Source organism: Amborella trichopoda, chromosome 9 (genome assembly GCF_054954075.1).
Source record: "Amborella trichopoda isolate Santa Cruz 75 chromosome 9, AtrichopodaSantaCruz75HAP2 v2.0, whole genome shotgun sequence".
NCBI lineage: Eukaryota > Viridiplantae > Streptophyta > Magnoliopsida > Amborellales > Amborellaceae > Amborella > Amborella trichopoda.
In genome coordinates this window covers 6,056,062-6,069,434 of record NC_142344.1, presented here as the reverse complement: position 1 = coordinate 6,069,434, position 13,373 = coordinate 6,056,062, and the positions used below count along the sequence as shown (strand labels likewise).

The following is a 13,373-nucleotide window of genomic DNA, read 5'->3' as shown; positions in this document are numbered from 1 at the left end:
TTTAATATGAACCTGTCCATTTACTCGAAAATACTCCACCCTGCACATTACTCCAAAATATTACAGTCACAAAAGCACAAGGGAACTAAACAAACAAAGTTATGTTACATAAGGGGAAGAAAATAATCAGCGGATTTAAATTGAAATCAGAAAGTGAAAATTTGTGGAGAAAAAAGAAATGAACTTTGACTACTCGTCAAAGGAGAAATCAATCAGCCTGAAAAACATATTCAAATGGTTGGTATCATAAAATGCATTGGCTTAATAGGCGTGAAAGCTCTTTAATTATCTTAGTCCAGGCATTTCTCTTTGAATTCGATCATGCACAGACAGCATCCTGGAACGTGCATTGGCTAACTTCATGAGAATTTCTACAGCTGCACATGATGAGAGAGAGAGAGAGAGAGAGAGAGAGAGAGAGAGAGAGAGAGGGAGAGAGAGAGAGAGAGGGGAGAAATGATGCCAATTAGATGAGACTTTGTATGCAGCAGAACAGAATTAAGTGAGAGCACATCACACTTCAAGAAGAAATGGAAAATTGAAAATCAATTTTATTGGTGAGTGAAGAAACTCTGGTTTATGCATCTAAAAGCTCTCTCTTTTTACCTCTCTCAAATGAAACTTGAGCAGCTTGGAGCCTTGGAGAGAAAATGGAGAGTGATTTGGACCTATGCTTTCGAAGCTGCACAGCCAAATGTTTTTTCATTATTATCTAAAATCAGGCAAGGATACAATAAAAAATGGTGCAAAACTGATTATTGCCACTAAAAGGGGTTAGACGAATATATTCACTAAGAGTACTTTTAAGTGACTTCAATTTTCATTTCTCTGGATTGGTACTTCTATGTGTTTATAACTAGCACTGAAATTTCGTAACCTATCAACAGAGACCAATCTCTCAAACGATGCCTGTTTTGGAGGTGAACATAGCTGAGACATCTTTTCTACAATTTTACGTATGTTTCCCAGGCACTGGACCCAGTAAAGGCACCCAAGTATCTAACATTATAGATTTGCTCTTCATCTCTCTCGCCCTCTCTATTAGTCATCAACAACACAATAACAGTGATAGATATCTTCAAACAAGCAAAGGATACCCAGTTTCCAATATCCATGTATCATAGATGCTCTTGCTAGAACAAGATGATCGTCATCATCAGACCAGTGATAAGTATCTTACTTGAGCATCTTCTGTGGAATTGGCTTCGCTATCTGATGAATCTTCACTCTTCTTTCCTTCTACCAATAAAAGAAGAATAGCCATTCAATAAGCATACTAATTTTCACTTGATAATTTGACTGAAGTAACACATGACTTTAACACAAGGGAAGTGATAATACATTACCTGGCCTCAAAGAATAAATGAAAGAAGCAATGTGGTAACTTTTATAGGATGATTATGAATAAACCAACTGTGATAGAAAGTGCAAAGAAGTAACACATGTCTTTAACACAAGGGAAACGATAATACATTATCTGGACTCGAAGAATGAATGAAGGAAGCAATGTGGTAACTTTTATAGGACGATTATGATTAAACCAACCATGATAGAAAGTGCAAAGAAGATAGCTCAGCTCAGCTAAGTAGCTTCCAGATACTTATAATCAAACCTTGGAAATAGTCAGATTTCTCTGGCATCTCTTTGCTATCTTCTATTCCCTGATTAAGAGAGGCCTCTTTGGGAAGCATAAAGTGAGGTTGTTGAACCATTTCGTCATCTGCAACAGTTTGTGCGGTTTCAGCACCGTTTTTACTTGGTTTCCAAAATAAGGTTTCATCAAATCAATAAGAAAATCACTATCCTTCAAAAAAAGAAACATAATCCACATACATTATGTTAGAATGAAGAATTGGTGATGTGCTTTTGCATGATAGTCCAACAGAAACTAGCTTAGAACCATAATTATAAAGTTACATTTCATGACCTTTGAGTATTTTGAGAGAGAGAGAAAGGTGGGGGGGAGGGGTGGTAGGGATGGGAGAGAGTTGGCAGTTGCATATATACAACTACCTAATTCATCATTTGATTGGTTCACCACCAATTTTATGGCAGCTGGGTGTGGATTGAGATCGAGAACCATCGCTGTCACTCTTGCAGAACCCATAGAATGCCTAGCAATAGCTAGATCCAGCCATCCCTATAACAAAGACAACTTAAAAAATGTTATAACTTGAAAATTGAATGAAAAAGTAAGAACCATCCAAAAGAAAAAGAAGAAAAAAGAACACCACCACAGTAGAACCATATTCTTTTCATGTGCAATGATCAGTTTAAAACTAGAAAGTAGATGGGCCATAAGCAATGTGTGTGTCACCCCAGTACCATTTGATTACGTGGTCAGTGCCCTACGTTTTAAAGCCTGGCATTGATTGGGTCGTGCTGGGCTGAAACTTACATGACGTTAGACCACATGGGCGTTCTACCTGATAGTTCCTCTCTCTTCAAATTCCAAAAAGCAGGTGCGAGAATGAGGACAACTATTAAGATAACAAGCAAGATTTCTTAATAACTTTGAAGATTGTTGGTGGCTTTTGTTTTCATCACTCTAAATAGCCATGGGCTTCTTGGAATATCTTCAAATTCCAAAAAGCAGGTGCGAGAATGAGAACAACTATTAAGATAACAAGTAAGATTTTTGAATAACTTTGAAGACTGTTGGTGGCTGTTGTTTTCATCACTCTAAATTGCCACAGGCTTCTTGGAATATCTAAACCTAATCAGAATTGGCACATTTTATTCATAAGAAGCCCTTTTGGTAATAACTCTATCTGAACCCAATCGTCTATAAATTGCAGATTCGATCACTGAACAAATCTTATCATATTGATGGAGCAATGGATTTCAGGATTGGCAAATTCTTTTACTTTGATCTCGGTGCTCTTAATTTCCACAAAGGGGGGAAAACAACTAGATCATTCAATTGATGCAATATAACATCATAAGCATGTCAAATAAGCATAAGTGAATCTCGTTACAACTTATAAGCATTTCATGAATAGCACAACCAACCACAAAAACTATTTCATAGATGTGATCTTATCACACGAATTTCCATATTTTTAACTAACTCCCAGCCACAAACATTTCACGAAGTTATCAAACAAGGAAACAATAGAAAAATGGAACATCTTAAAGCAAAAAGGACAAAACCATCCTATACCTCATTATTGGGTGTCTATTGAACTTTCAACACGATGCAAAGGAAATAAATAAATAAATAAAATAAAATCTGATTCAAATTTTCAATCCTCGAGGCGAACAGTGACATATCCAAGAAACCCAATGAGATATGTAGGGGGAAAAAAAAGATATTGGGCATGCTAGAGAGAGAACATTGCAATAGAAATAGAATAGAAGATAAACATTGGAAATGAAAGAGAGAGATACTTGTTGGATAACATTCACACTGGAGAGAGAGAGAGAGAGAGAGAGAGAGAGACTGTGTTCGTCCTGAACATGAAGTGGGACACGTACCTGGCGTAAAGTGAGAGATAGGGAATCTTGTAGAAAAAGAAAATCATCCATGGAATCCAAGAATTGCAGAACATCAGCATCCTGGCCATTGACACTTAAAGATCCAGCAAGCTCCATTGATATCCTTCTCCCAAGCTATGATAGAGAGGCACCACAGCCAAGGGAAGGCCACAATAGTCAGTCAAAAAATGCCTTGTTAGTTTACAAGCAAGGGCACGTGCGTTGCACGTGATTGTAATATAACACAAAGGAAGAAGTTCAAGAATCATTCTATTACAAAGTACATGAAAGCATATTTGTAATTAACAGACAAGCAAGCAAAACAAATTTTAAGTATTATCTTTTGAAGAACATGCTACAAAAATGGTAATATCAGATCATATGGTATGATTGCAACAATTTAGCCCTTCAGCATAATAGAAATTTCAGAATAAGGAGACTCCTGTAAAGTAGTTCATAAGTGTATATTCAGCCTTTAAATTAAATGAGTTTTCCAGAATACAGCTCATCATAACTTTTCCTGCTACTGCATTGATGTAGCCCCCCAGAAGGCAGGAAGCCTGCGTATAAAGGGAGTATGGCAAGTCATCTTCCTGAAGGATAGGATAGAATTATAAAATCAGTGTTAGCAATTCTGACACATGAATACTAGAATTATCCATTATTCATTTAAATTTTTCTCTTGAACATATATATTCTCATATATACTCCACAAAATTCTCACAAAACTCTCATTCCAACTCCAACAGCCACACAATCAAGACCTGTTAATTCAAACCTAATAAGAGTCTAATCAATTTCAGCGTCTAACTCAATGCGATGCAGCTATTCGTCCAATCAGTAGATTTCAGAGCTAAATCACACACTTTTTCAGATAAGATTAAAGATAACTTCCAAGAAAATAGTTATATTACAAAATCAATCCTTTCCGTCACTGACCAATGGAGGAACAGATGGAAGAAAAGGAATTGGAGGTTGGTATTCAATCAACAGATAACCTTTCGGGACTCCCTCCCTACCTCCCTCTAGGTGTCTTATTTTGTTGTTAGGTTAGTGTCTTTTCTTTTAGTTTTTCTTACAATGAACTCCATCACTGTCAAATTACATCTTCCCACGCATACTGTTTGTCATCAGAAGGTTCACGAAGAGAAGGAATAAAAGATTCTACCAGGGACTTGGAACAAATCACGCAAATGTTCTCAGCTTATTTAATTGGTTATGACAGCCATTGATCTCATACAAGGATGAGCTTTTTTTTCCAATTCGTTTATCTCAAGAACTTTAGCCGAACTTCTTGAATAAATATTCACTGCTTTCCCAACATTGTAGATGCTCTTGGGACTGCTTTTCCAACATTGTAGAAATATGCTCCTGGGACAGCAGAAAACATGATGCTAATAGGGTAAACCTCTTTATGGTTTCGTGAATTTTAGTGGATGGTTAAACCCTATTGGCATTTAAAATGGCATTATAGGAGTGAAGAATTGGAGGTCTATTGGCATTTAAAATTGCATTATCGGGGTGAAGAATTGGAGGTCTATTGGCATTTAAAATTGCATTATAGGGGTGAAGAATTGGAGGTCTATTGGCATTTAAAATTGCATTATAGGGGTGAAGAATTGGAGGTCTATTGGCATTTAAAATTGCATTATAGGGGTGAAGAATTGGAGGTTTTGAAAGATACAATTAAGCCTTCTGCTAATTAGGAACCTGGCATGTTAATGTGTGACTGCTAATTAAGGCCTTGCAAGCACTTTAGAGTTTAGACAATAAGGAACATAGTATTTCAATGTGGCCCTTACTCCTATTGGATTTACTTTATTCATGCTGGGGTGCTCATGGTACAGGTAAGAGGGAGCAAGGGAAAAAGTGAAGCTGCAGAATCAACTTCAACCATATGATGGGATAGGATTAATAGAGTTTTCTTGTTTTGGTTTTTGTATTCTTTCTCCTTCTTTGTCTTTTTTTAATGTTTTAAGTTGAGACCTGGTGAGAATGGAATTTTTTATGTTATGTTGTGGAACCGCCACCCCAAACAACTATGCCTAGAGACGATTCTCTTTGTTCATTGGATTCTCAATGTATTAACCTGTTACAGGCTGGGAAGGAAGTTACAGAAGGCGGAATTGAAGTTCTGGGCACAAAAAATTATGTTAATTCTGCAATTTATAGAACTTGGTAATTTTGAAGAAACATGCAAAATGAACTTCTTGTAGGCATTTGCAATTGTTACTATGGAAGCATAAACTGAGCTTCTTTTCTTGGAGTCTCTATTATCCATTCTGAGCTCATGGAAATGCTAAAATCTTTTCGATACTATAGATAATGAGTTTCTAATGCTGCTTGTCATTTATCTATAGGTGGGTTATAAATGATTTGAAGTGAGTAAAATTGTTTCCGGCAGTTGACATATGGTTCTTAATGTAATCAAATAGATGGTTGAGAAATTGTTTCTGGCAATTGATAAATCCCTATATCTTTTCTCACTACTTCCATCTATGTCCTTTTGGGCATTCCCCTTGCCCTTTTAGAGCCTTCTAGGTCAAATAGTAGCATGAGCACATTGTAACCAAGACTGTAATATCCTTAAGTAAACCTCAATCATGCATTAAATTCAAACCAAGAGCACTCAATTCTCTACCAAAATGTAGAGTTTTGCCTAAATGCCATCAGACTCTATGCGATAATTTTCATAATTTTCAGCATAGCAGCTTATCCTTACTTAAGAATCACTGCAAAGCATAAACAACAAAATTAAATCCTAACTTAATTCTTTTGCAGAGTCCTGATTATGATAGAACTTCACTAATTTAGTTAATTGCCTGATTAAATCAATTGTTAGCTTAGAATTTCACTAAATTTTAAGGAAATCCAAGTAGACATATACTCTTTCCTGAGGAAATTCTAATTGATTCCACATTATTATTTCTAGGATTTAAGAAATCAATATCTTGTCTACTCTTAGTTCACCATTTCTTGTCAACTGATCAATAGTTGATTTCTATCAATGGTCGAGAAAGAAGTATCAGATATGCCCCTACCATATTTATACATGTATAAAATACTATACCAAACCTTTATATGACCCCTCCAAAAAATAGAACTCTACAATTAAAAATTTCATAAATATAAAAAACAGAACTCAAATAAATTTAAAAAAAAAAAAAAGTGAAAAAAAGCAATACAACAAATTTTGAAATCACTGTAGTTCTTCATCAGTACAAAATACAGAAATTGAGATTTTCCATTTTTATTATTATTTATTGTAAAGTTGGCATCAAGTGAACCACTTAATAATTCACGGTTTACATCAACAAAGTGGATAATCAAGGAAATGTGAATGACATTTAAAAAATCAATCAGCATAAAGAACCTTGCTTGTCTTGTAAGTCGATAGAAGAAACTATCAAATGACACCATGAGAGTATCAATCTGCATTGAAAATGGTTGCACATTCAAATGAATGAACAACAAACAAAGTGTCTAGTATTAAAAGATGTAATATATCATAAAAAACAAGAAAACAGAAAAACTTAGAAAGTCATATCAATTAGTTTTGGTAGACCCTAAATGGTTCAGACTTGATAATCTCAATGGTTCAGACTTGCATTACTTTTTTTGTCGAGTTAGAGCCACAATGGCGAGTGATTGCCAATTCCTTGGATGTCAGGACCCTAAATGGTTCAGACCCTAAATGGTTCAGACTTCAACACCCCAAGACAATCTCAAATCCACCACCTCAGGCCCTGACATCCAAGGAATTGGCAATCACTCGCCATTGTGGCTCTAACTCGACGAAAAAAGTAATGCAATGTAGACACCATGCAACAACAAAAATCACAAGTTCAACATTCTTAGCTTTTAAAACCATCAATACAGCCCATAAATTGATGAAACATAGCCTTTGTACCATTCTCAAGTGGTTTCTACCCACTTGTATGAACGAAATACTGAATTTGCCAAAACCATTAAATTATGAAAAAAAAATAATAAAGATTCTTTTTAAAGGTGAAAAGAAACACATAGAACTGTACTAGAGTGCATAGTTAATAACATGGAAATAAAGAAAAAAAATGGAAACTAATTTTTAGAAAAGCTTGCTCCTCTTCGGCTCTTCCATTCTACAGAGACAAAAAATAGCATATCAACCCTAAATTCACTAATTTCGTTCAAATTTTAACAGGACGATAGACAATTTCTGCTTCCTTCTCCTTAACGGTACATCTTCATTCACTTGTTCACTTACTTCACCCAAATCACAGGTAGAGAGAATCAGAGAAACAGTAAAAAACAGAGCTTTTAGAGAGATAAACAAAATGACAGAAAGAGTGAGGAAAATTCAAAGGCGGGTTCACCATTTCCGTTTGGACTCTGTAGCAAATACAGAGAACTGCTTCTAGAGAGAAAAATAGAGCGATCCCTCTTTGAAGAAGTTTAGGTGCTTACGCCTCACAGCCGTTGGATCTCTTGAAAGGCAAGATCTGAGCTCGAAATGTTCGAGCGGCATCAAAGACCGAGTTATGCGGACAGACAAAGAAGACGCTGCTTTGCAATTATTTTCTCTTCCCCACTCCAAGAGAGTTAGTGGGAGAAAAGATTTAGAGGAAGAAAGAAATGGGAAAAATTTTTGGAGAGATAAAAAGAAAAAGATAAATATTAAAAAAAATTAAAGAGAAAAATAATTAATAACCATAAAAAAATAATAAAGAGATAAATAGGATGAGGAGGAAGGATTTACGTGGCCTTTTAAGTGTTGTATAATATGGGTTAGTTTGTCGAGTACTTAAAATGACGTGTAATATGGGTTAATTTTGACTTTTGATCAAAATTGAAAAAAAAATAATAAGGGCGAGGTTTATAAAAAAAATAGATAAAAATTAATATATATTTATAATAATTTCTCTAGATAATACAATACATGATGCACTATTTTTTATACAAAATATCTTGATATTGAGACGATCGAATTGAGAGTTTCTCAGCATCGAAGCAACCTCTTCCAATGAACATATGAGATGCGACTTAATTTGATTGTTTAGAGTCTCACTTTTATATAAATTTTTCCTAATGGTAATATATATTGAATTATAGTTTGAAAGGAAAATTGTTTCATGCGGGTTGGACTGCATTTCTACTTATGCGGTCCAGAAAGTGTAAAGCATCCATGTTAAAGATGGATGCAAGTAGGTGTTGCATCTAAAAACAATGGAAATTAACAGTCCAAATGTTCTTTTAATAGAATTGACATTCTTTGTTTTTAAAATTACATAAATATCTGTTTTAATTTTCGTTATTACCAGAATACCGAATACTTTATGTTATTATTGGTATGTTTGTTTTTTAGACTTCATAACAACTTTTTTAAAAAAAGATAAACTACCTATTTTTGTTTTTCAAAAACTGAAATCAAGCCAATTTTAGTTTTCAAAAAGACAAAATTTTTAAAATTTAAACTTTAAAATTTCAGTTTTTAGAAAACAAAATTTCTTGATTTTCTGATTTTTTAAAAACCAAAAAATTTCTGACATACCAGCAGAGCAACAAGAGTCGAATCCTGAAAGATCATCAAACCCTAATTCGTTGTGGTGCAAGTTTTATCTTCCACTCCATAAATTGACTGGTTTTGAAGAACTTATTCATTCGTTTTATTGTTCATGCTTTCCCTTGTCTCTTTCGCTCTTAATATATCGGTTTGAATATATTCGTGATTTATGTTCTGTTTGATATCAGATTTTTTTGTTTTGCGCCTTTTGGCCTGGTTTAGGATGTTGATTAAAAGTATTGTCTTAAATATGATGCGTTTGATGTATTAAAAAATACGGAAAGGATTCGTTTGCTGGATCTAGAACTTTATTGACTGTTTGGTTGAGAGAAACATATAGGATTTGAGTTAAATTTCCCGTGCTAGACGCCCGAGCTAGAAAATTGCATCTTGCTTTATATTTGTATTTGTTCCATGGCATGAGCTTGATGCTCATGATGATTGCAATTCTTAGCTGATGAAATTTGTGAGATGAAGATTTTCATGAGGGTTTGTATTTTTCGGTTTTTCAAATATGAAAAATAAAGAAATTTGGTTTTTGAAAAATCAAAAATTTAAAAATTTCGGTTTTTCGAAAACCAAAATCAAGTAGTTTCGTCTTTTTTAAAAAAAGTTGTCATGAAGTCCAAACAACAGATATATGAGTAATAACATAAAATATTTGGTATTTTGGTAATAACGGAAACTAAAACAAATATTTATATAATTTTTCATAAAATTTAATTACTTCTTCATATTCATGATCTCCATGTTAGATATTGCATGTCATTAAAAATTAAGTCCTAAAATCCATCTCAAAAATAGATTTTATTAAGAGGCCTTGGCCATATATAAACCAGGTCCTTCTATGAAATGATTTCTCTCTCGGCAACGTTCGCATGATATCCTTGCCTCACTCAAATATATTATGGTACCATGTCAAAATTCATATGCTTAGGATTAAGGACCTAAAACCAATTCTAAAACCGATAAATCAACATTTGTTAGGATAAAATACATTCCTAATTCCTAAAAAGGTGCATAACTAATTGATCTAATGACAGTATGTTGAAATGGAGCACTCCCAACTTGTTTTTTTTTTTATAATCTTCGTGCTCATATAGATTTAGGTAGAAAAGCAAATAGATATCCTAAGTTTCGGAGTCATCAAAGACCCAAATCATGTGAAAAATGAGAGTGGTGCTTCACACCTTTTCAGGTGTACTATTCATGGAGGTAAAGAAAAAGGTTTATATACGGTGATCAACATTATCCTATTAAAACAGGGTAGTAATCATCATCCAAGTCTTATCTTCACTGTCGGAGGTCCGCATATTATTAAAACAACGTATATTGAGAGAAAGTATATGATAAGATTATTTAGATACAAGGTGATCACGATCAGTCTTCACTATTGGATATAAAATTAGTTGGTTCTATTTATTTCAGTAACCAAACTCAATGTGCGAAAGAACTTTTTTTTGAACTTTGTGACACACCAATCTATCGGATTTCACATGATTGTAAGTAATTGTGACATCCCTATATTAAAGGTAAATGGTCTCATTATATATAATCTCATCTCTAAAATCCTCTGTAAGAGAGTTTTTTGACGACATAAAACCTTCCAATTTATCATCTCGACCTCGAGATATATAAGTTATATGTGACGCCACCTCTTTACCGTTCGATCCGGATCGAACGGCTATATTGTTCATAGCATGATGTCATGTCAAATACTTTTTTATTTTTTTCTACAAAATATTTTTGGATAAAATTTTGAGCGTCCCATCATAAAATTAGGAAGAATTTGGAAAAAAATAAAAAACAAATATTTTATGTAAAAATAAATAACCAAAATACCATTGTAATTTTCAAGGGTATTCTAATAATTTTTTATCAACATAAATATTTTATTCTTATTTTTATCATGTGTGCCCTTGTCAAATCTATGCCGGCCCCAAATTTTGTTTAATTTTATCAATAAAATAAAAAATAAAAAAACTATGAGCCATCTTATAACGGTTAAGTGCTAGCTTATGATACTGTGACTCAAGCCATCTCAACCATCTACTCAGATCTGACGGCTGCGACTAGGGGTCACATATATATATATCACATGTATTATATATGTGGGTGGGTTACATAGAAAGCTTCTCCAAAAGAAAATGCTTTCAAATCCTAATAGTAGGCATCTTATAACAAGTTATCAATACCAAATACCAATGTATAAAAAATCAGGTGGTTCAAAATTTGAACGTATGGTTACACCCAATTAGATCGGAACTTTCGGTTCCGATTTCAGCCAGTTTTGGTGAAACGGCCTACTATTTTTTAAAATATATAAAATCCCCAAAAATAAGGGATTTTGTCTTAATACATTTTTAAATATGTATCATCATTTTGGCAAAGACGGGAAATTGTTTGGCCATAAAAAAAAAATTTTACATTTTGCCCTTTTTAAAAAAATTTTAAAAATACCCATGGACACAAATCTATTATTTAAAATCTCTTTTTTTACATTAATTTTTAACTTCATTTGGATGTATTTTGTTTACCATGCTTTAGATATATTTGTAATATTTTTTAAATACTTTTTTGACCACCCCGGACTTGCGGTTTACCGGTTAGGCTGGTTGAACCACTTTCGGCCCCATGTCCAGTTAAGTGTTCGGGTTCGATTTTTCGCTGTTCATTTTTTTTTAAAAAAAGTAGGCTTTTGTAGATAGGTAAGGTTTGTATAGAGCCGAGGCTCTAAACAATCAAAGTAAAGCACATTTTCAAATAGAGTCGAGAAATGTGGTTTTAATATTGAAAATATTTGTGATAGCCTTAAAATATATTTTTATCTTTAATTATAAAATTTAAAACTTCAGAACATATATATGAAAACTTGAAAATCTTGAAAATAGACGGTCAAAAAATACATAACAAGATGCACTATTTCGAAAACTTGAAATCCAATTTTTTCTTATGTTCATGCATCTTGATGTCGAGATTATCAATTTGATGATATTTAGACATCAAAACAACCTCTTCTAGTAAAATTTCTGAGGTGGCTCTAATTTGATTGTTTAGAACCTCAGCTCTACATAAACCTTTTTCTTTAACGATAGGCTAAATACATGCTACTACTAAAATTTTAGAATTTAAATATCATACCAACAACTAATTAAAATGGCGTTACCGCACCTGAAATATCTGCAAATTTCAAATTTCGCAGTTACTTCGACAATATAAGGACACTTTATATAGAAATCACCCTCTTTTAAAGAAGGAAAAAGTTTATATAAGGTTGCAACCTTAAAATGTAGAACTACGGATGCACCTCAAAAATCCATCGGTAAATGGTTTTTTAATGTTAAAAAACCCTCGAATTGATCATCTCGACATCGAGTAGTATGACTATAAAAAAAAAAGAGATTTTGAATCCCAAAAATGGTGCATCTTACAACACATTATCTAGACCATCATTTTCAAGATTTTCATATGATCTACTTGATTTTAATCATTTTTAGTATTTTAAATTTTATAATTAGATTTGAAAATAGATTTTGAGATAATCTTAAGAACATTTTACATCAAATTGTATGTTATGATAAAATTTAAAGGTGCGCCTTAAATGGATTGTTTACTGTGGCAACCTTATGAAAACCACACCCTTTAAAGCAATAAGATACATCAACACAAGGTTTTCATCCGAGGGAGGAGAATATAACCATCAGGAAAAACATGAACAGATGCATTGAACCTGCACTAAGATTTGGCCTTCACACGCGGAGTTAACAAATCAAGCAGCCATGAGAAAACAAGTGTCGCGTGGTTTGACCACCACCACATAACTAAAGGCCTAAAATTGACATTGACCCTTACAAGTTGCAGATCTGAGCCAACTTTATCAGGTATGCAGCAAATGGACAATGTAGAATTGCGATTGCACTCAAATTAAGCCCTAATACTCTCAACCAAAAAGCCTGAATTTTGTAAGATCATGATTTTGGGCTTAAAATTGAAATTCAAAATCATATATCATCAACAAAAACAAATTCTGACTCAAAAACAATGGAGAAACAGAGAAGTTCATGTCCTATGAATCATTTTATGTATCATTGATCATCTAATAGATGAAAAGCAACACACAGCAGTTTCTCTCTTCAAAAAGCTTCAACTTTTCATTTTCCAAAACCCCATTCCCTCCCAATTTTCAGATTCCAACTAAAGGACAGTGTTGGATGAGATTGCACTGAAATTCAAACCCTAATAACTTTCTGCCAAAATGCCTGAAAAGCCTGAATTTCGTGAGTGCATGATTTTGGGTTTAAACTTGAAACCCAAAATCACATATTTCAACAAATACAAATTCCCACTCAAAAAC

At 33.6% G+C, this 13,373-nt stretch overlaps 1 protein-coding gene across 24 annotated transcripts; it reads right to left on the bottom strand.

The window, feature by feature from the left end:
• On the bottom strand, positions 1–8,001 carry LOC18445517 (coiled-coil protein). Of its 24 annotated transcripts, none has more exons than XM_088847382.1 (8): positions 7,833–8,001; positions 6,851–6,909; positions 3,478–4,070; positions 2,011–2,140; positions 1,613–1,720; positions 1,181–1,239; positions 607–682; positions 1–377 (listed from the first exon to the last, which is right to left on the bottom strand). In XM_088847382.1, exons 3-8 carry the CDS (start codon positions 3,592–3,594, stop codon positions 286–288), a joined length of 582 nt encoding a protein of 193 aa, XP_088703508.1. In that variant the 5' UTR covers positions 3,595–4,070; positions 6,851–6,909; positions 7,833–8,001; the 3' UTR covers positions 1–285. The 24 variants fall into 24 exon arrangements, with proteins under 24 accessions (XP_088703508.1, XP_088703517.1, XP_088703510.1 ...); XM_088847391.1 differs by having other exon boundaries at positions 2,014–2,140; XM_088847384.1 differs by having other exon boundaries at positions 3,478–4,037.
• Between the last annotated feature and the right edge of the window lie 5,372 nt (positions 8,002–13,373).

Bases quoted from the DNA above. Each gene is read 5' to 3' on its own strand.
- LOC18445517 (XM_088847375.1), bottom strand. The intron at 2,141-3,477 runs GTACGTGTCCCA...TCTTTGTTATAG, and splicing joins TATCTCTCACTTTACGCCAG to GGATGGCTGGATCTAGCTAT. The intron at 1,240-1,612 runs GTTTGATTATAA...TTTTATTGGTAG, and splicing joins GAAATCTGACTATTTCCAAG to AAGGAAAGAAGAGTGAAGAT.